The following is a 24362-nucleotide window of genomic DNA, read 5'->3' on the forward strand; positions in this document are numbered from 1 at the left end:
AAAGCTTTATTTTCAGGCCCACTTACTCTTGTTTTTATCCTTCCAGGTTCTAGAAGCAGAGTTTTCGTATCAACGAGGATTTGTGGCAAGTTTTGGTATTGGAGATTACCTTCAATGGTATGATTTTTAATCCACTCTACTATACTTTACTTATGCTCTAATGTCACATGTGAAATGGGTTCATTCCCGCTCATAGCGCACTCTCGTATTTAAGCACTTTTCGGTTTACATTTATTCACATTTTCCACATCACTAAACTTTATGGCTTCGTCTTGGACCAGTGACCATTTGGCAATTTTTAGACCACTTTTTCGGCAAACCATGTCTATGTCACGACCCTAAATGGGTATAGATCTAAATTGTCACATCCCGGCCCAAGCCCCCACCATATCCCAGGCTCGACTCTATCGTAGCACGATATTGTCCACTTTGGGCCCCGACCACACCCTTATAGTTTTGTTTCTGGGAACTCACACGAGAACTTCCTGGTGGGTCACCCATCCTGGGATTGCTCTCACGCAAACTCGCTTAACTTCGGAGTTCCTATGGAATCTGAAGCCAGTGAGCTCCTAAAAGGCTTTGTGCTAGGTAGAGATAGGAATATACATATAAGGCTTACAGGATCCACTCTCCTGGCCGGAAGTGTGCCGACGAGGATGTAGGGCTCCTAAGGGGGTGGATTGTAACATCCCACAGCTGGAGTCACCTAACGTGACATGTACGGCTGAACATCATCCATCAATAGTACCATGTCAGCCGGAGTCACCTAACGTGACCTGTACGGCTAACACAATATTATTGATGGATGAGGATCAGCCATACAGGTCACATTAGATGACTCCGGCTGACACAGTACTATTGATGGATGAGGGTCAGCCGTACATGTCACATTAGGTGACTCCGGTTGGATGGATGAGCTATAGGTGACTCTGGCTGACATATCATTTTACATTGATTTATTCCATCTGGCTTACATGTTTAATTCAGAGATAATTGACATGGCATATTTCCACCGCTTTGAGCATGATTCTTACATGCGTATATACTATTATTTTCTGGGAAATTTTACGGGTTTTACGATGAAGGGTTATTATATTTGAAAAGTGAAATGTGTTTTCAAAACTTTGTTTTTGCCTACTCACGTTTTCTATTTTGCGCCCCTCCGGGTTATAACGGCTGAATGATCGTATCGACGAGGATTCTTAGCAAATCTCAATATAAGTGACTACCTCTGAGGGTATGATCCTTACCCACACTATTGTACTTTACTTATGCTCTAACAACACGTGTGAAGTGGGTGCATACCCACTCACCAGCACACTTTGGTATTTAGGCACTCTTAGGTTTAAATTTATTCACATTTTCCACATCATTACACTTTATAGCTTCGTCACCTTCCAGGTGTCGGCCAGCACAACTTGATTCGGAGTCTTAGTGGACATTTCAGGTCAGGGTGTGTCAAATACTACTTTAAAACATAAAAACACATTTGCCTTTCAAGTATTACATACCCCAAAATAAGAGCCTAATGAAAAAATATTAGTACATAACAAAATATCAAATGTTCAAGGATAAGCAAAATGAAGAAAGTTATGTTTCAAATGGTCAAAGATATGCAAAGTGAAGGGAGTATTGTAGAAGTGTTTTGTTTTAGATTTTCTTTTTTTGAAAATATTATCTTTTAGAGGATGTAGGAAGATAAATGTTCAAATGGTTGATATTACGTTTAGAGTTTTACCATTAGGGAAAATATTGCTCAGAGTTGCTTGAAGTTTATAAAGTTTCCAGAAACTACATAACATTGACTCATTAGTGAAAAATGAACGATTCATAAAAATCGTTGATATCACATTCTGATATTTATGGTTAACTAAAATATAAGTCAATATTATGTAGTTTCTAGAGACTTTATAAACTCCAAATAACTTTGAGCAATATTTTCACTAATGGTAAAACCCTAAACATAATATCAACCATCTGAATCGTTCATCTTCCTGCATCCTCTAAAAGATTATGTTTTCAAACTTACAATGGTTAATCCGGTGTAATAGATGCATCTACTGCCCTGGAAGAAGGTTATGCCAGACAAAAGTTGGCTTTTGGAGTTGATCCTTTCACGAAACAAACAAGCATGTGTTTGATACCTATTGGATCACCACCTTTGTTCTGACACCTAGCGAATTCATAATATCCTTCAGTTACTCCAGGATTCCCCTAGTAGGTCATTCAGGACATACCAGGTGAGAAGTTCGGCTAAGCCGGAAAGATTGGGGTTAAGCTTCTATGTTCCCCCATTGTCCTCAAAAGCTGAAAAGTTTTAATTTTCATTCAGTACCTAACTTGTTCATTTGAATGGAGAATTATATATTATATGAAGGCTTATGAAATGTCAAAACATATCTTCTTAAGTAATTCCCTCAAGTTTACATAGAAGCAAATTGTTATGTATAAATTTCAAGGGAGAATGTGTCATGCAATGTATAAAATCCCTAAAAGATTCAAATTGTTTAAAGCAAACCCTGGAAGGTGAAATAAAAATTATGTACTCAATACCAATGGATGGTATAAATTGCCTTAATGAGTATTTTCATCATGATATTTTTGCAACATATAAATCTCTTGCAAGAGTTGTTAGATCAGGACTCCTGAAGAGTCTAGAAAGATTATAAAGTGTGGAAAAAAAATATTATCTTGAGTTGTAGATCAAACAATATGCCAACATGATTCTTATCCATCAGAAGATTTATGGTATTAAAGAACCATGTGGTTTGAAGATCATTGGGTTGAACACTCAAATGATTAGTCAATATTTAGACACTAAGAAAGATCATCCATCATCATGAGGAAAATGATGGACGGATACTTGTTTCATAAGTATCATATCTTAGTGAAGTATGTACCTTACTCTATTTAGCATAATATACTGAATCAGATGTTACATTTTCTATGAAGCACAATACCAACATATAGGTCAAACAAAATGAAGCTTATCTATTGATATCTCCAAGAAATTATAGACATGTGTTGGTTCTATTCCAATGAATTCACTAAGCCATAATCTGATTGGGCAAGCAAAATTTGAATAGCCTGTATACATATCGCTCATAGAAAGGATTTATATTTAAATATAGAAATAAATTGATCATACAACGCTCAACAAAGAAAACATTTGTTGCTACATCTTCATCTCTTAGAAATACATATATCCAAAGTTTTTCAGTAGGCATGAGCTTCAGAAGGCTAAGGTAAGTTAAAGTCACACAAATATGTTCCAACGATAATCTAGCATACCTATTCACCAAATCCCTACCAAAACATTTTAGAAGTTGGTGTGTGTTATCAGATTACGCCTATTTATTAATCATCAGATTGGAGAATGCAGAATCAATGAGAGATACACATCAAGAGGAGCATCCAACACAAACGCATGTTGTACTTTTTTCCTTTGCTTCAATTTTTTCCCACTGGATTTTTCCTAGCAAGGTTCTAATGAGGCAACCGATATTGATATATGGGCATCTAAGGGGAGTGTTGTAAACTTGTGTAAATGCCTAAATCATTTGACTAAAGATGGAAGAAATGAAGTCAAGTTTGTGGGCTAAGATTGTAGGCTTAAATAGTATAAGTTTGGTTTTTTTTTACTATTTTGGTATGTAAAGTTCGTTTCATACATTTAAAGAGGTGTTGGATCAAAACCTCTATATAAAGAGGTATTTGTATCATTGAAGAACACAACAACAAATAGAGAAATTCATGTTAGCTATGCCAAGGCTAGTGAGATAGAGAAAAAAATAGTGAGAATTATTTTTGTACTCCCATTATTTCAAATAATAAAAGAAAGCACAACTGTTGCCCCGAGGACGTAAGCACACTTGCTAAATCTCGTAAACACTGTTCTAAAAATTCCCGCTTAGCGTCGCCTCGGCCCTACCTAGGCATTAGGCAGGTGGTCATCATCCCGATTAATGGTTAGGCATTTGAAAATTAAGAAAGGTCTAGGCCCCCGCCTAGATTGCTTAGGCACCCGCTTAGGCCCGCCCAGACCCGCCCAGGCACCGACTAGGTTCCGACTCACTTAGACAGACAACATATAGCTTTCATTTAGCATTTTATTTTATTTTCAATAAATTGTAAAAACTTGTTGAGTACTTAAATGAACACACCTTATATGTTTGTTCCCTATGTTTTCATTATGTCCAATACTTCATAATATATATGTCATTCTATTTTTTAGTTTATGATGAAATTATATATATTTTAAGTATAAACAGACACTTATTTACACGAAATATAATAGATTTACTTAAATCCGTCCAGTCTGCCTAGGCTCCAGCCAGCCACCCGACTAGCGCCTAGCGTATTTTAGAACCTTACACGTAAATATTGTGTCTTATTTACTTTTACATTCCAATGCACACATATCCTCAATTTCACAACACACCTATCCTTTTTTTTTGCCAATATATCTCTCTCACCTCTTTTTAACTCTTGTTTTTGTCTCTAACCATGGCCATCGCAAGCCTAAGGGTCGTGGTGACAATAATCGTCAAAAACTTAAAACTCTTTTCTTTTCAGTGAGGGCTACGACCGCCACTCCTTATCCCCCGAACTCAACGCCGTAAGCTGTCTTGGCTCTCCACCAGTCATGTTCCCATCGTCTCTACTAAAATTCTCTGGCTACCGCCGGTAAGTTCAGGCCATTGGTACGTGGGTGTTTTTTTGGACGAAACAATGGGGTGGGTGTTTATGAACTGGGTTTGGTAACTGTTGAGTTTTGTCAGATATTCTTCACAATTAAAAAAGGAATATTTAATATGAAAGTTAACTAGAGTTAGATTAAAAGACACATGGCAAAGTTTAAAGTGTATAGTGAATGTCAACATAGCTTACGGTGTTGAGCAAAAATACATCCTTTCTATTGGCATAGATATTATATATTTTCGACATTCCTAATGGTGACAATATAATATTGGGGTCATGATTTATAGCATGGAGGTGTGATTACTAATCCTCATTTGCTTCGCATGCTAAAATATAATTGTTTAGCATTCATTGAGAATAAGTAGAACCAATGAAACTTATGATATGGCTTGAAAAAATTATAACTTGGATTTTCCTTTATTTAAGACGCTTTGCCAAACTCATACGAAAGCTCAAAGCATCATTTCTATTATAGACATGATTGTCACTAGATGGCTAGATTAGTCGCCCTTTCATCTTTCGTCTATGTGCTCAAATTTGAATGCTCCTTCTCATAAAATATCATTCGAATGATGAAAAAGGTTTTTCCTTATTGATAAGAATTCTTTTAATCAAGTTTGCTAGCTTTGTGCCACTTAGTACTACAATCTAGTGATATTCTTCTTCACTTGTAAGTGAGAGGTCTTAGGTTCAATTCTCGCCAAAGACAAATTTGAACTGCATAATTATGATTCCTTCATTATGGGGCTTAGCTCACTCTCCACTCCGATAATAAAGTTAAAAAAAAAAAAAAAAAGGTTTGCTAGCTTTTGCGTCCAATTTATGTTAGAAATTTAATATTTAGACATTATTTGAATGAAAATTAGTTGGGATATTTAATATATACTAGAATTCGGATGTTGGATGGAAAAGAAGAAAAGGGAAAGTTGAATGGGAAACAATTTAGAATTTACAACTCTTAACAAACGATATTATCTATATTAAGAAGGTACGAGAGGGAGCTAAGTTTCACAATGAACTAGTAATAATGTGGTTCAAATTCTCCTTTATCAAGAATCGAACCTAAGACGTACATCTCACTTACTATCCAGATGTTAGTAATAGATAAATAATAAGGAAAACTAACGAAAATGGTTTAAAAACTTTGAGTTTTAACGATAAAGACAAAATAAAGGGTAAAGTGAATAGTACCAGGATTGATTTTTTAGTGTAAAAATATGGTTTTTCGTTAAACTTAACAATACCATAGGCTTTTCGTTAAAACTCCCTATATAATATTATTAGAGCACATGGTGTTAAATAAACATATTAAAACTGAAATGTTTCTAGCAAGTGTCCGTACATGGCATTTCGGATAAGTCTCTGCCTATAAACTAGGTTGCGGCTTTTTAATTGAAAACCTTTTAAAAACAGACGATTCTGTTTTGGAATAGGTATTTTGTGCCTATGAATATAGCAACGTCCTGAAGCATTCATTCAATTTTGATTACAATTAGTTCTCTTGGCAGCTCGGACTGTACTGACTATTTATGTCGGATAGGATAAATAGTCACCAGATAATACTGACTAAATTAGTCAGGCGTTTGGTGCAGTATCGGACTGATGGTCGTATTATTTATAATGTGTTTGATACTGAACCAGATAAGAGAAATTTAAAGTAACTTTCATATTTCACTTCATTTATCCCCTGTTTAAATCAAATTACTAAAAAATATTTAAAAAAAATTTGAAATCTATCTCTTTCCCAGAATCCCAGATCCCTCTGTCGCACCACCCCCACAAACACCCTCATTTCCTTACCTGTTCTTGGCCCAAAGAGGCTTGGAAACACCATCAAGCAGATGGAATCTTAAAACCCATAAATTAAAGAAATTAAAAATGTAGATGAAATCTTAAATCTAGAAGAAATCTTTGTGAATCATAAAACCCATATGAAACCTTTCCGAATTTTCAAATCCTATTATCGATTCCCAATCAAGGTTCTAAAACACAAATGAAATCGTTCCGAATTTGTGCGGTGGTGGTGTGAGTTGTCTCTCTATGGCCCTGTTTGGCAGATCGGATAAAGGATCGGATAGGATTAGTTATACGGACTCGGGTGTTTAGCGTTCACTCGTACTAAATAAGCGTCGGATTAATTTAACTGGTCGGATAGGATAATACGGTATACACCCGCTTAATAAAACCAACCAAAACGCCCGGATTATTTAGTCGGGGAAGAAGAATATGGGAGAGAAAGAGAGGGAGTTTGGGGGGTGTGGCGGAGAGAGCTAGGGAACAATTATTTGGGATTCTTCTGCAATCGGGGAAGAAGAAGGAAGAGAGAGGGAGGGTGTTTGGGGGGTGCGGAGAGATCTGGGAACAAAAAAATGATTTCACTTTTTTTTAAATTTTTTTTTTTAAGTTTGATTCCTCCTATCTAGTATAATACTAAACATAGTATAAATAATACGGTCACTAGTCCGATACTGCACCAAACACCCGACTAATTTAGTCAGTACTATCCGGTGGCTATTTATCCTATCCGACAGAAATAGTCAGTACAGTCCAAGCTGCCAAACGAGGCCTATGGGTTTTATCAAATAACAAAGGTGACAGGGAGAATAGAGCCACCAAGAGGAGATGGAGAGAACAAAGCTTGCCAGATGAGACGAGGAGAACACAGCTGGCGAGAGAAGGAGATGGAGCAAGCAGCGGGGACGGCAAGAGAGAGTGCCCAGTTCGCGCAAGAGAGAAGAAAGGGAGCCGACTAATTAATACGCCCATTTTGGATTGGTTTGCTAAGAGGGTATATGGATCGAATTAAATTAGTCCGATCCAATTTAATACGAGAGAGCGTCAAACACCCGTATCCGTATTAATAGTCCTATCCGGTACTATATACGGCGTACCAAACAGGGCCTTACATTAGACTGTCTGTTTTGAGAGTTCAAATACTATTTGGTTTGCCGTATTTTGTGGATTGGAGTGCTATTTCCATTAAGTGAAAGATCATTGTATTCTGAGAGACATTTGACAATACAAATATTAAGATACCAATGAGGAGCAACTCAATATCAAGTTTCAGGTTTTTCTAACCCATATTCATATCCATTTAGTAATGTTTTTGCTTAAGATTTGCAATTGATTGGTATTTATTTACATGATTTGTTTATTGTAATTTTATTGTGATAAATATAGCAATTTAACCTTAATTTTTTTCCAACAATTTATAGTGGTACTGAATTATGAATACAATTCTCACATGACAAAAATGGAATTTGATTTTTTTGCATAACTATTTATATATCTAGATTGATTGCCTGCAAATTCAAAAAGGCCATATTGGAAACGATATAAGTTCACATCATCATCATTATTGAAATTGGCTAAAGCATATTAGAACATATTTTCTATGCATTAAGCCAATACCTTTCACCTAATTCAAATACAACATCTGGTAAAGCATATTAGAACATATTTTTGTCGAAGAGAGAACATTTTTCACGTCTTAAATATAGGTGACTAGCCAACTTGCTTTAAAACATGTGGTACAACTAATGTTTCAATTATATAGTTTTGTCCAACTTCCCCTCTCCTAAATGTAAAAATATTAAGAAACTAAAAATAAAAATAAAAAAGTTGGGTCGTATACCATACTGTCGGCCTAATAGATGTAGCCAAAAAGAAACGTTCCATAAGCTAGCGTTGTAGATATTTACAGTTTAATACCAATATAATTAAACATGGATAGTTGGGCTTGCTAATTTTTATTTATTTTTAATTAGATTTAAAATATCAGTACCTCATTGTTAACGTAAATATATGCCATCCCCCTCCACTAATCACTAAAATCCAACCGTGTAGATAACAACTATATAATTAGAAATATAAAAATAAAAATAAAATTCTTTGCTTCTAGCTTCATGCAGTTGTGCACTTGTGCCGGTGCACGATTCACTAATCCAAACGTTTCAATTTGTTAATGAATGATGATTATATGGTTGAGATTTCAAAGTAAAGACTAAATCAATTAATTTCATGTTTTTATTTATGAATTTTATTTAATGATAAAGCATATTTGTCATGATATCATCCTCCCAACCTCCACAATATAATTTCAATAAAAGCGAAAATATTCAAAACTCAAACCGATATATTTATTACGAGCAACACAAAAGAATTGACATTACAATGAATAAATAAAATAAAAAAATAAAAAAATAAAAACACGAGAATTTAATATCGTAATCGGATTCTCGTGGTATCCATTAATTTCACTTTCTGTGGCCACCAAACAACAAAACCTGCTTCTCTTCATCCTCAATTAATAAGCAGATGGAGGGGCGCCATCGTCGACCATGGCTCTTCTACTGTACACCCCTTTGCTTCTACGGAACGTAATAAATCATAATTATATTAATTTATCCTCACGACCAAGCAAATCCAGAATTTTAGTGACCATTTTGCCCCTATCATGCAAATCAAATCATCATAAGAAAAGTTCTATAGTGACATAGTCTTCCCCCCAAGTTAGTTAATAAATTGCCAGTATCAACCGTTGATTCAATAAATCTTTGTTTAAATGTGTAATTCAATTGACAATTTACTAACGTAACGTGACAAAATAATATTTACCTAAAATCATATAATCATATTCATGGGTTAGCTAGGGGGACTAGGGATATGATATTACAGTGCATGCATGGCACGTGATCAGAAATAGCCTCTCACACTTGTGTACAGTACGGCGGTGTTACAGGAACACTTGCATGGTCCTTGCAGCTCAATGCCCTGAGCAGTCTCCAGGAGCCCTTTCCGGAGCTCCGATTGTCAGAAGCTTCACTCCGGAAGAGCGTGGTGGAAGGGTTTCGTCGAATCTGCCGGTTCTTGATGTCGCTTAGGTCCATCTCAGACGGAAACCTCACAATCCCAAACATGAGAAAATACCACTTTGGCTTGTTACCACTCTTCTTATCGTATTTTCCAACACTCTTCGTGGAAGAATTCCTCTCCATCTCTGCCGGGGTCGGGGATACCATCGAAGATTGCCGGTGAAGCTTTTGATAATCCAAGGATCTGCTGTTCCTCATCATGATCTGATTCTTTGTGCTGCTTGATCTTGCTACCGAACTTTGTAACCCAGGCAGCGACTCCGACCGCCTTCGAAAAGATGAATCTTTTTTGTGATAACCATTGTTAGTACATGTCGTCTTAGGGGCTTCATTTGTGTGATCTTTGAAGGGTATGAGTTTCCCGCAGACGATGATATCTTCGGCTGAACACATGAAGCTGTCGGAGCTGAAGTCGCTGAAGAACTCGAAAAACTGATCAGCTGAAGAACGGCGAGCGTGCAGGTGCTTGGAGGACATGTTGTGGACTTCGTTGACTTGTTCGTGGATATTGTCTAGCGGAAGGTCGCTGAGAGAGAGTGCTTCTTCTGCATCTTCTTCTTCTTCTGATTGATCTCGATAACGAGGAATATTCTCAACGTAAATTTCGTCCTCCATTGTTGAAGAAATGAAGATTTTAGGCTTATTGGGTAGTTTAGAGAAGAATGGAGAATGGTTTTGTGTCGGAAAAATGGCTTGGCTTGTATATATTTCTAGAGAATTGAGAAGAGACCAAAGAGGGAATATATACATGGACCAGGATCCTCTCCGGAGCAAATCACACGAACCGTTGATTTTTGATCTAACGACTACAATTATTATAACTTTTAGAAAGGTCCCCTGTTTGTAACTGTTAAATAAAAAATCAATAGCCCGTGTAATTTGCTCAAAAGACTCAGCCTTCTAAGCTCAAGAGAGGATCTTGATCCTATATACATAAATAAATGGGTACCACCAAGAGAGAGAAAGTGTAATGTCGATGATTTCTTGGGGAAAATATTAGTACTAAATTTTATTTTATTTTTGTTTTGGAGTTTTTACAAAGCAACATATTTTGGGAGCGTTGTTATAGTAGTATTCTAGAAGAGAAGGGAAAGGTAAAGGAAGGAAGATGATAGACAAGGGGATTTATCTAGAAAGTCCAAAACAAAGTAAGAGAGAGAGTGACTGAAATACCAGATGAGTCCACAGAGAAAGAGGGGATTAGAGGCCTCAAATGCTCAGACCTAGTAAATTAATTTTATTAAAATGTAATAGCAGAAGTTTTTGGGTACCTTGCAATTTGTTGAAGCCATCGTTAGGTCATAGATGGTGGTTATTGGTTGATGTCACATTTGCAGCATGACATTTTCTTGGGGCAGTTTACAAAATACTCTAACAAAGTTAGATCATTCTGACCAAATATTTCTAATTTTCTTTGACAGTTTTCGGTAAAAAGATATATAGCAGATAAGAATTGCCATCAAAACTTGTGCTTCACAAGATTTGCTAGCATATGCATATGTAACTATAATAAATCGATTTTGATGGACTATAATTTTATGATGTAATTGGTACTCCGTTAAAAAATGGGTTATAAATGGGAGATTTCACATTCAGTCTCTAACTACTAATTTTTTCTTTTTTGCTAAAACCTTATTAGTTGTTTTATTGAAGTCTCTAATACTAATGTATTAATTATTTCCATGTCGGTTATTATATTTTTTTTAACTCTTTTCTTTTCATTTTTTTTTTTCCTTTTTTTCATTCATATTTTTTTAACTAAAAAAAATTACCCTGAACCCTTAAAAATTGAAATTTTGAGTTTCTTATATTAATGAGATTTTAAATAAAACTTATGATTTGTGAGAGTGAAAATATTAAAAGAAATTTTATCCTCCACCTCATGGACGAAAATTCAAAATCAATAGAAAATTATGTTTTTCCATAAAAAGTATGCATATATACATATATACATATATTTTTAAGAATGTAAATTTAAGATTAAAAAAGTAAGAAAAATAAAGGACTGGATACATTTAAGAATAAAAATTGGAAATCATTTTATACAAATTAATGAGTACAAACTTATTTTATTTTATTTTTTATTTTTTTGCATTTTGCATTTTGGTACAAATCCTTAGTAACTGACAAGTGAATTTTGGAACAACACTTGAAGTGCTTCCAACAAAATGCACGTAACTGTTACATTTTGCAAGAAGCGTACTATGGTCTGGTAGTATTCCTCTTCACTTGGAAGTGAGAGGTCTTAGGTTCGAATCTTCTGGATGACGAATTCGAGACCAAATTAAGTTGCCCATTGTGTAGCTTAGCCGAACTCCCCCTCCCCTTAGTATAAAAATATTGATGTATTCAAAAAAGCACTTTCAACCATTTTAAAAACATTTCTAAACAAATAATACAATTCTCAAGCAAAACACCATAAAAGCATTTCAAATTAAAGCTAATTAAGTCATCCAAGATGATGAATTGCGCAGGTAATTAGAGTTTACAAGTATTAACATGAATACATAATGACTTGATTTGAAGGCCAATGCGATGTGACTCAGTTATCATTCCTGCCACCCCCACCGATGCATATATCTAAAATCAATTCAGTTGTGATCTAGAGAGTAGAATGGGTAATTTTGCATTTTCATTGATCCTACAGTCTACAGCTGCATGACTTATAGGGTGAGATGTAACTATCACTTCCCCATACGGTTTAATTCAGGAAATATTGTTGTTTTGTCTCTCAAATAACCCAAAACGTGTTTTCGTTTTAAAAGAATATATATATATATATATATATATATATATATATATATATATATATATATATTAGAATTCAAACATGTTTTTGTTTTTTCCCTTACAGATCGAAATATGAAATTAAGGAGATGCTTGCAGATATATGTATTAAAAGACTCTTAAACTACTCTTTGTTTATAGCCAATGGAAAAAACAAAAGATTCGTATATTGAGGCCAACGTCTAAAAAAGAAAAACGATAGGATATTTATATAACATACTTTTACAAGGCAAACATCTAAAATAAAAATATCTTACAACAATTGAGCCAATTCCACAACTTGTATTAAACTCATATCTTAATATTGTTGTTGGTCAAGTCTATGCATGTATCTTGTTTTTTAACTTAAGATTAATTAGTACTAATTTGTTGTTTGGATATTCAACAAAGAGTTGTGTCATGGACAAAGATTGGCATTTACATTACCAACACACTTGGCTTGGGTGTTGGGTTGAACAACTTGGATTATTCTTAACTTCTATACCATATATGATTCATCATTCATCAATACAAAGTAAGTGGTATTGCGAAGAATGATAAAAATGTTTGTTGAACGAGAAATTAAGATATGACTGATTTGTTGAAGGTATATGGCTATTGCCACATCATTGGCTGACTACCACATCATTTGACACATCTTCACAGATTACCACATCAGCTATTGGAGTTAGTTAGTCTGTTATCAGGTAGTTAGAGTAATAGCGTAGCTGATAAGGCATATCTGCAGGCTATATAAACATGTACTCTGTGTGTGTGAGAATCGTATTGAATCTGTTGAGAAACAACAAAAGCTTTCATTCTTCTTACTCTTTCTCTCGCTCTCATCTCTCTATTTCTTTAGGCTTTGCTGTTGAATGTTCTGTATAAATACATTCATCTTTACATATCTGGATGAATGTTATCATGGTAGCTTTACCATTCGATCTTGATATGTTCACTTCCGCTGTGTTGATACAAAATTTCTGGTGATTAAAAAGCTTCTGGAGTTATGGGTAGTTCGATTTCAAGATTATCAAGTGTTATCTTTCTTTATGTACTCTAAGTGTTTGTGTAATTGTCGCAATGAAGAATTTTCTATGCAAGATTGAAATTTTGAAGGCCGATAACTGTATCTGGATGATTAAAGTGTCACTGTCAAAAGCATGAAGGGCGATAGCCATTGCTTTTTGTTGTTGGTTGTATGATTGATGAAGTATATGTGTGTCAAAGCATAAAGGCCGATAGCCATTGCTTTTTTATTGATGTTTGCATTTTCATATAAACAAGGCCGAAGCCAGAAGTGTGTGCTCTTAAAATTGGAGTAATTCGTGAAGAATCGTTGAGTAGTGGGTGTGTTCTTGATAAGTTGTGATTCTTGAAAACTGTTTGTGCAGTTGTGTTCTTCAAATTGCTTTAGATTGCTTATGATTACAGTATTGTAAAGTCATCGCATTTAGCTATATGAAAATTGAGAATCTTTTGGGCATGATCACTGTGAAGTTGAAGGAAGATAATTTTATCAAATGGGATTATCATTTTTAGTATGTGCTTAAAGGTTATGATCTCTTTGATTTCTTTAATGGCGAATCTTAGTGCCCTCCAAAGTTTGTCAACAATGTTGATACTGGTGTAACTAAAGAAATCACTACTGCCTATAAAGAGTGGGTCAAAACAAATGTATCCTTGTTAAGTTTGCTTATTGCTACTTTTTCGGATGATGCCATTGATTACGTAGTTGGGTGTAAAACTTGTCATGAAGCTTGGAATTGTTTGCAAGAACGATATGTTTCTGTTTCGGTGGTCAGGGTTAATCAACTCAAGACTGAGTTCCATATTCCACAAAAAGGTGCTGATTCTGTTGATAAGTACTTATTTCGCTTAAAAGGCATTAAAGATCAATTTATTGCTGCCTGGGAAAGAATAATTGAGAATGATTTGGTAATTGCTACTATATCTGGGTTACCTCCAGAATTTGAGATGATCAAGACAGTCATCTTAGCTAGAAAAACTCCAATTTCCTTGAAAGATTTTCAAGCTCAACTTCTTGGAGCAGAAGGCAGTATTGAATCTAGAATTATAACTTTGTCCAATTCTATGGTAGCTATGTATGTGCAAGGGAGTAGTTCTAATTCACAGAGGTCTCAGGGTGTCGATCAAGGTTATGAACAAGGAGAGAGTTCAAATGCACATAGATATCAAGGGGGTAATCATTACAATGGTGGCAATATTAACAGAAGGAATAATTTCAATAATAACAGAAGGAATAACTACAATGGTTGGAATAATAACTCTCGGTCATACTCTGCATCTTCAAGCAGTGGGAAAAGTGTTCAAAATGGAGGTTCTCAAAGCTTATTTTTTGGAAATGAGAGCAAACAAGGAAATAATTGGAGTGGAAATATCAATTACAAGAATGGTATATCTCCTGAATGTCAAATATGTTCTCGAATAGGGCATACAACACCAAATTGCTACTTTAGAGCTGATAACAGTCACTTATATGGTCGGTCCTTGGTTTGTCAAATCTGTGGGAAAAGAGGGCATAGAGCTTTGGATTGTTTTATAGAAATCATTTTTCCTATCAAGGAAGTGCACCCCCATCATCTCTTGCTGGTACGGCTGCTCAGGATCAAATGTCATGTTCTTAAACACAACATATGCCATTAATTCTACATCATGTGCTACATCTACCACATATTCCTATGAATTTATTGTCTGTTACGAAACTGTGCAGAGACAATAATTACTGGTTTATATGTGATGATTTGATCTTTTTTATACAGGACAAGGCAACTTGATGGATTGTGTGCCACGACAAGAGTGATGATGGAGAGCTATTCAAGATACCAATAATAGTGCTTTCAAGATCCAGAGTTCCGAGTATTGGAAGATGTGCAGCTTTTATTGGAAAGATGATAAAGATTGCAGTTTGGCATAAAAGGTTGGGTCATCCATCTGAAGAGGTGCTTAATCTTATGTTGAATAATGCTGAAGTGTTAACTAGTATAAATCTATGTCATTCTATATGTACTGCTTGTGTTCAAGGCAAAATGACTAAGTTGCCATTTCATGTAAGTCAAGCTAGGTTCAATGTTATGTTTGAAAGGATACACTCTAATATATGGGGTCATGCACCATAGTAGTCTATAGAAGGTTATAGATATTACATAAGCTTTGTAGATGATTGTTCTCGTTTTGTATGGATTTTTGCTATGGTTAATAAATCAGATGCTTTTACAATCTTTACCAAGTTCCATGCTTTTATTGAGAATCATTGCAGTGCTTCAATTAAATTTCTTCAAACAGATGGTGGAGGGGAATATATGAGCAATGTGTTTAGACAGTTTTTGGAGATAAAAGGAATTGTACTTCAAGTTTCTTGTCCTCATAGACCTTAACAAAATGGTCTTGTTGAAAGAAAGCATAAACATTTGGTTGAGACAACTATTAGTTTGTTATCAGATGCTCAAATGCCTTCAATATTCTGGTATCATGCTTGTTCTCATGCTACATTTTTAGTTAATAGAATGCCTTCAAGGAATCTAAATATACAGTCTCCTTATCAAGTTATGTTTGGTAGTATTCCTGAGATTCAACATCTTAAAGTCTTTGGCACTACAGTGTATCCATTACTAAGACCATTCAATAAACATAAACTGGAACCAAGATCTACTCAATGTATATTCCTTGGTTTTGCCCATGGTTATAAAGGAGTCATTTGTTATGATATTAAGACCAAAAAGTTCATCTTATCAAGGCATGTCATTCATGATGAAGATGTTTATCCCTTCAGACAACCTCAACCACATAAGGTCTCTTCGAGTGCTTGTAGGTCGTCTCAAGCACCTATTGTCATTCAGGTACAGGTTCCAAGAGAAAGAGGCATGACTACTTCACACTTACAGACTGATTCACAAGCAGTTAGTTCTATGCATATATCAGAACATGATACTGGTTCAAATCCACATACTCGTGGAAATGGTGACAGTGGTGCAACATCGACTACCGGTACTTCGTTACATGGGTCTGCAAGTTCAATACATCATCATTCTCCTACAAATCATCACTCTCCTACAAATCATCACTCTGGTACACAATCACTGTTGCCTGTCCACTCTAATCATCAACTAAAGGTAATTCTTCCAGATTTATCTCCATCTGATTTAAATTCAAACACTGCCTCATCTACACATTCAATGATAACTAGATTGAAAAGTGGAACAATTGAGAGAAGAAATTATGCTGCTTTAATAGCACACTGTCCTCAACTTCAGTCCCTTCAAATCATTAAGGAAGAGCCATTCACTCGTGGCTACTCCTTTATTTCTGAAATCATAGATGTCTCATAACCTAAAACATTCAGGAAAGCTGCTACTATTCCACAGTGGCAAAAAGCAATGCAAGAGGAATATGATTCTCTTAGAGCACAAGGGACTTAGATCTTGGTTCCACCTCCTCAAGATTGAGCAATAATAGGAAGCAAGTGGGTATACAAAGTGAAGAAAAATCCAGATGGCAGTGTGTCCAGATACAAGGCAAGACTTGTAGCTCAAGGTTTCTCTCAAGAACATGAGGTAAATTACTTGGATACATTTAGTCTGGTTGTAAGGCATACAACGGTCATGATTATTTTAGCCTTAACTGCTATGAATCATTGGAATCTCAGACAACTTGACATCAAGAATGCTTTCTTATATGGAGATTTACAAGAAGAAGTGTATATGAAGCAACCACAGGGGTTTGTTGATCCATCATATCCTTCTCATGTTTGCAAATTGATTAAGTCATTACATGGCTTGAAACATGCTCTAAAGGCTTGGAACTCGAAGTTTACTAGCTATTTGGTAGTTCTGGGATTTCATACTTCTGCTTCTGATACAAGTTTGTTTGTGAAGAATGATGAATCTAATATCATCATTTTATTATTGTATGTTGATGATATAATCTTAACTGGATCTAATGCTTTGAAGATACAACAAGTGATTTACGAGCTTTCTAAGGTGTTTGAGTTAAAAGACATGGGTTAGCTTACATACTTTCTGGGATTACAGGTTCAATATAAAGAGGATGGAGGAATCTTTGTTAGTCAATCAAAGTATATTAAAGATTTGGTCCATAAAGCAGGAATGGATTCATGCAAACCAGTAAATACCCCGTGTAAACCTCATCATCAACTGTTGTATTTAGAAGGACAATTGTTGACAGATCCAACTATTTATCGAAGCATTGTGGGATCTTTACAATATCTGACCTTTACTAGGCCAGATATCGCCTTTGCTGTGAACACAGTGTGCAATTCATGTCTTCACCGACTGATGTTCATTTTGGAGTTGTCAAACAAATTATTCGTTATCTTCAAGGAACCATAAATGCTAGTATTACATTATTTGCAAACATGGTTTCACAGCTCACTGCCTTTTCTGATTCTAATTGGGCTGCCGATTTAAATACTCGAAGATCAATCACTGGTTATATGGTGTACTTAGGGAATAATCCAATTTCATGGCAGTCAAAGAAACAAAATTCAGTGTCGAAGAGTTCTATAAAAGCTGAATATAAAGCCTTACCGCACACTGCAACATATATAGCTTAGATAGAAAATGTATTGAAGGATTTAGGAGTGTTCTTGGAAGCTCCACCTACCATTCACTGTGACAATATATCTGCAATTGCACTAAATGCTAATCCGGTGTTTCACTCAAGGATAAAACACCTTGACAAGGATTATCATTTTGTGAAGGAGCAAGTGCAACAAGGCGATTTGGAGGTTGTGTACATCCCAACTGAAGAACAAACTGCGGACATTCTCACCAAAGGTCTTCACAATCCATCATTTGTTAAACATTGTTACAATGGGGATGAATGATTTCTTCTCCCCCTTATTACTATAAATAGAGGCATTACGTAGGGGAAATAACATACAAATTCCTCTACACAAATCTACAAACACACATCTCTCTCTTTCTTCTCTCTTTGTTGACGGCCCCCTACCCCTTGTCAAATAAAATAGGCCACAACACGTTATCAGCACGCTCCTACCACTACGCTTAGGAATTTGACATGGAAGCTTTTTTTTCATCAAACTAGTTCATCCATATCATCACGCAATCAGGTTCTTCCAAAACAATGGTTTTTATCTTGATATTTTTACAGCCCTAATAGCATGAACATTCACCATAATGCATGACCCAACTTTACATTTTTCGAATTTTAGATCTTACATAAATTGTGTATGCATTATATCCATAATTGTTGAATTATGTGAATTTGATATTGCCATGAATTGCATCAAATATATGTTCATTCATTCAAATTATATATGCTTTGAATTAATTGAAAAAAAAAACAATAGAAATCAGAAAACACTAGGGTTCTTCGAACCCATGACCTCGGCCACTAGGCTACATGCCTGGGCGAGCCATGTCGAGCGCGAGACCATATGCCAGAGCCATAGGCTTCTAGTTTGAAATCCAGAACACACCTGACGCCATCTATGGCGTCTCCTTCCCTCATAAATGGGCCTGCAGCCCAATCCTGATAATGGGTCCTCGTCTCGATGACTTGTTAATCATTTTCACCCCCTCAACGAGTTTTTGGACAAGATTCGTTTTGAATCTCATCGATTTTTCTTCAAAATTCTGATTAATTTTCCTAAGGTTTCTAACGCAAACGTTGAGAGTCTCCACTCTCTGTTTACTTTTATGGGTTGTCATCGAACCCACAGTTCTTTGCCGTGATTTTTGCACCTAGACACGACCGCCTGAAGCGATGGCGCTGATTGTCTTCTTTGGCGATGTTCACCCAGCGCACGTTGAGGTGTCTGTTTGAAACCCAAGCTTATGTGGGCTTGGCCCGCTCATGATAAGCACTAGCCCATTGGGATTTGGAGCTCTCCTTGGCCCAAAACACTGACCTTCCTAGGCCACGGCATTCCCGTGTCTCACACCACAAAGGATCACAGCCCGCATAGCTGTTATGGCTTTCATGTACCGTGACGCACAGGATTGCGTCCCCTACCCCCCTCCGGGTGTATGCATCACACCAGACCAAAGCCTTTTTCGGGCCTCTTCTTTGGGCTTGAGCCTACAACCCAGTAATTTGTGATGTTAGGCCAGCCTGCATGCTAGGCCCGAGCCCATTCCAGCCCATTCTTAGGCCTAGGCCACACGGCTCCACTTTGCTCAGCCCACCCTTGGGCTTTGGCCCATGTTTTTAGGCCCCAAGCTTAATTGTTTATTTTTTCAGACAATTTAGGTTTTATAATTTTTCACCCACACTTTAAATTTGGTCCGAAGTCCAAATAATTAATTCAATTATAATTATAGACCTGAAATTCTATTTGCATATTTTCTTGTTCCATATTTCTGTGTATATATTTGTGTTTGTCTGCAGGAACATATGAACCTGAAGTTTATAATTATTTCGAAACCTGAAGTTTTTAGGAACATGCCTTGTTTGAAAACCTGAAGTTTTCCTTAAAAACATCACCCATGAAAACCTGAAGTTTTTTCATGCAAATTTTAACCAATTCATGTCTATTAGAACTTGAATGTTCTACTCCTATGTGAATGGATTGATTTTGTTTCTCCATTACACTAATCACATCCTATCCTTTATTTTGTGACAGGAAAATGTCGAATTTGAACAAACTCGACTTCACCGCTTTGGAGGTCTTTGGAAAAAAACTACCTCAAGTGGGTCCAAGATGTGAAGCTCCACCTCACTGCAAAGAATTTGCGTCCCACCATTGAAGATGAGACAGACAACTCGGTTGGTGAAGCTAAGAAAGCCACTGCTATGATCTTCATCCGAAGACATATTCATGACGCACTGTAAACCGAGTACCTTGCGGAGAAAGATCCACGAGCACTATGAGTCACTTTGGCTGATCGCTTTGATCACCAAAAGGACATCTTCCTGGCTGAAGAAGGACATGAACGACATCATTTGGGCTTCCAAGATGAAGGTTTCTAACTTTCAAGAGGCTATCACCCTTATAGAAGATTAGAATCTTAAACGTAAACTATTTTCTAGTTGAAATTTAGACATTGGGGCTAAATTCCACCTAGTGGGCGAACCCCCCTTGTGTTTTTGGTTAAATTTTGAACAATTTTCCTTTATGTTAGGATTATTTGTTAGTGATTTGTTTTTGGATATTAAGTTTTTAATTAACTACCATCATTGAATACTTAAAATTATTTTGAACGGATATTTGTTTTTTTTTAAGAACTTTTATGCATATGACCGATTCAAATTAATTTTCATTCTAGGTATGACTACTGAGGCAGTTAGTTGTCTAGCAAATAGTGCAACCACGCACACCGTTTTACGTGAATGTATCTATTTCACTAACTTCATACCTAAGAATGCCCCGTTTTGCAACACATGTGCTTGTTGTCTATAAGGAACGTTGCATTCTCCAAACTGTTGGCTCAGGTTATCAAGCTCAGGGCCCACCTCCTTGATTATTTGATCAAATATATTCAATTGGATAATGCTGGAGAATTCACATCTAAAACTTTTGATGACTATTACATGTCGGTTGGGGTTGAAGTTGAACATCCAATACCCCATGGTCACACCCATAATGGCCTGGCGGAGGCATTCATTAAGCGCTTACAAATGATTGCTCGATTGTTGGTCATACATACCAAGCTCCCGATCATTGCTTAGGGCCATGCAATATTGCACGCAACCATATTGGTCCACCTGTTGCGACCAACCATATAGCGCCCTTTAGTTGATTACAGGATACGAACTCGACATATCACATCTATGCATTTTTGGTTGTAAGGTCTATGTGCCGATTTCGCCGCCCTTACGTACAAAAATAGGGCCTCATCAAAGGATGGGAATCTATGTCGTATATGATTCTCCTTTGATTATTCGTTGCTTAGAACCTTTGACAAACGATATGTTTACCGCTCGTTTAATGGATTGTCACTTCTATGAGATAGTCTTCCCGTTGTTAAGGGGAGATTAAAATGTCAACGTTCTTGAAGAATGACTCGAATTATCTTGGACGACTCCCACTTTGTCTCATTTAGATCCCTGCACCGCTCAGTCTGAAACTGAAGTGCAGCGCCTACTAGATCTTCAAAGCATAGCTCAAAGCATGCCAGATGCTTTCACCTATCTAGCGCGCGTGAATAGATCATATATTCCAGCTGCGAATGTGCTTGCAAAGATGGATGTACCAATGTACGACGGACTTCCCTCTTGGAGGCCTAGGACGCCAACTTTGGTGATCCACGTACATTAGCGGCTAGCTAATCATCTACCCCTAAACAAAAGCGTGGCATACCTCTTGGTTTAAAGGATTAACACCCCCGGAAGAGGAAACCCATGACACATGCACCTAAAGAGCTTACCGTGAATCTAACTGCCATTTACTCTTTCTATCCAACTCATGAGGAAATTCTAGATTACGGAAGTGTCCTTGAAGAGACGAATACACCTCCCGAGAATCATGAGATTTCGGTCTACTATGCAGTTTAGATGATGTGTGGTGTAGAAATGACATTGAACTTCGTTTCGTTGATGAATGTCGACATAGAAACCAATTGGTCAAACTAGAAACAAGCAATCCAAGTCGAACTCGGTTCGCTTACGAAACGTAGGGTGTTTGGACCTGTAGCTCCTACTCCTTCACATATGAAGCACATTGGCTACAAGTGGGTTTTCGTTTCGAAGCGTAATGAGAAGAATGAAATTGTGCATTACAAAGCTCATCTTGTTGCACAAGGCTTCTCACAATGCCCCGGGATTGACTATGACGAAACTTATTCACCCGTTATGGATGTGATTACTTTTCACTACCTTAACAGTTTAGTAATTTTTGAAAAATTGAGTATGCAGCTAATGGACGTAGTAACTGCGTATCTCTATGGGGATCTTGATATAGAAATTTATATGAAAAATTCCTAAAAGACTTACATTGACTGGATCAAATATTTCCAAACCCTGGAACACGCTTTTAATTCAGCTAAGGCGTTCACTCTGTGGTTTAAAGCAATGCGAAAGAATGTGGTATAACCATCTGAGTGAGTATTTGACTAGTTAGGGATATCTGAACAACAAAGTACGTCCTTGTGTGTTCATTAAGAAGTCACATTTGAGTTTTGTGATTGTTGCAATATATGTCGATGACATGAATTTTATCAGAACTTCTAAAGAGCTCGCTAGAACTGTCGCACACCTAAAGTCGAAATTTGAGGTGAAAGATCTAGGAAAGACTTGATACTATCTCGGTCTTGAGATAGAGCATCGTTAGGATGGAATCTTAGTACATCAAACGAACCACACCCAGAAGGTGTTACATCACTTCAACGAAGATAAAGCGAAGCCTTTGAGTACTCATATGGTCGTTCGATTACTAGATGGAAAATGAGATTCCTTTCGTCGGAAGGAGGATGATAAAGAGAATTTGGAGCCTGAAGTTCCTTATCTAAGTGCGATAAATGCGATAGGCGCTTTATTGTACTTAGCTCAATGCACTAGACCCGACATCTCCTTCGTTGTTAATCTTTTGGCAAGATATAATAATGCACCAACACACAAACATTGGACTGGTGTTAAAGACATCTTCCGTTACCTTAAGGGTACTACGGATTTGGGCTTGTTCTATCTCTACGGATCCTTGAGTGATGTTGCACCCCCTTATCTCGGGTCGATTCTCGCCTTGTTGGTTATGCGGACGCAGGATACTTATCTAATACGCACAAGGCGCGTTCTTAAACGGGTTATGTCTTTACTGTTAGAGGCACCTCAATCTCTTGGAGGTCAACTAAACAGACCTTAGTTGCCACTTCGTCTAACCATGTTGAAATTCTCACCTTACATGAAGCAACTCGGGAATGCTTTTGGTTGAGAGCAATTGTGGGCCCTTTTCAAAGCTCCTGCGATCTTTACCCCGTCGTGGATGTCTCGACGACGATTTTTGAAGAAAACGTAGCATGCATCGAACAACTCAAGAAGAGTTGTATCAAAGGAGACAACACCAAGCACATTGCGCCGAAGTTCTTATTCTCACATCAACAACAAGAGCATCAGAAGATTGAAGTCATGCAAATCCGTTCACAAGACAATCTAGCCGACCTCTTCACCAAATCGCTACGAAGACGACGTTTCAGAAGCTTGTTCATGGAATTGGTATGCGTAAACTTTCTAAGTTGTAACATTGCTAGTTCTCTATGGAATTGTGTCAAACTCAGGGGGGAGTATCCTTAAGTATACTTGCTTGATCTTATTGTACTCTTTTTCCTACAAATAGGAGCATTTTTCCCAATGGGCTTTCACTACCTAACTAGGTTTTAACGAGGCACCCACCTTGGGTTGATCTTATCCTTGATGACGCCTCGTAGACATTTCATTTGACTTTGCATTTCACGCATTTTTTCTTAGACTATGGGTTTTGTCCCTACTCAGGTTTTTAGCATAGCCTTAGGGTTTTTTTTAGTGAGATTTACTTCCTTATGCAAGTTCCTACCTCATTTGAGAGTAACTTGTTCCCAGAATCAGTGTTGACGAGTCGACTTCCTCAACCTCTACATGATGCCAAATCTACTTGAGTATTTACACACTCAAGGGGGAGTGTTGTAAACTTTCCTAGTTTAAGTGTGATTGTGTAAATCCTAGATTATATTTTATTCTAATTATTCTTTCCTATATGAACTTGTATTCCTTGGGGATGAAGGATTTCTTCTCCCTCTTATTACTATAAAGAAAGGCACTACGTAGGGGGAAATAACACACACATTCCTCTACACAATTCTATAAACACACACCTCTCTCTTCTCTCTTTGCTGCCGGCCCCCTTCCCGTTGTTAGATAAAATAGGCCACAACTATTGAGTTAAAAGTTGATGGACTATTGTTACAATTTCCTCTTTTTCAAAATTTTAAAAGGTAAAATGATATTAAATTTCAGCTATGTAAAAACATGAACAGATGGCAAAATGTGAATGGAAATATTAGGCTGATGCGGTACTACTGTCCTACTCTATAATTTCTCCCGTTGGAC

At 36.7% G+C, this 24362-nt stretch overlaps 1 protein-coding gene across 1 annotated transcript; it reads right to left on the minus strand.

Moving 5' to 3' along the window:
* Positions 1-9410: 9410 nt before the first annotated feature.
* LOC103942014 lies at positions 9411-10190 on the minus strand. The gene has a single exon (XM_009352214.3). It carries the CDS (start codon positions 10188-10190, stop codon positions 9411-9413), a length of 780 nt encoding a protein of 259 aa, XP_009350489.2.
* Between the last annotated feature and the right edge of the window lie 14172 nt (positions 10191-24362).

Source organism: the organism of the source record quoted next, unplaced genomic scaffold, assembly GCF_019419815.1.
Source record: "Pyrus x bretschneideri cultivar Hongxiangsu unplaced genomic scaffold, Pyrus_bretschneideri_v1 Contig97, whole genome shotgun sequence".
NCBI lineage: Eukaryota > Viridiplantae > Streptophyta > Magnoliopsida > Rosales > Rosaceae > Pyrus > Pyrus x bretschneideri.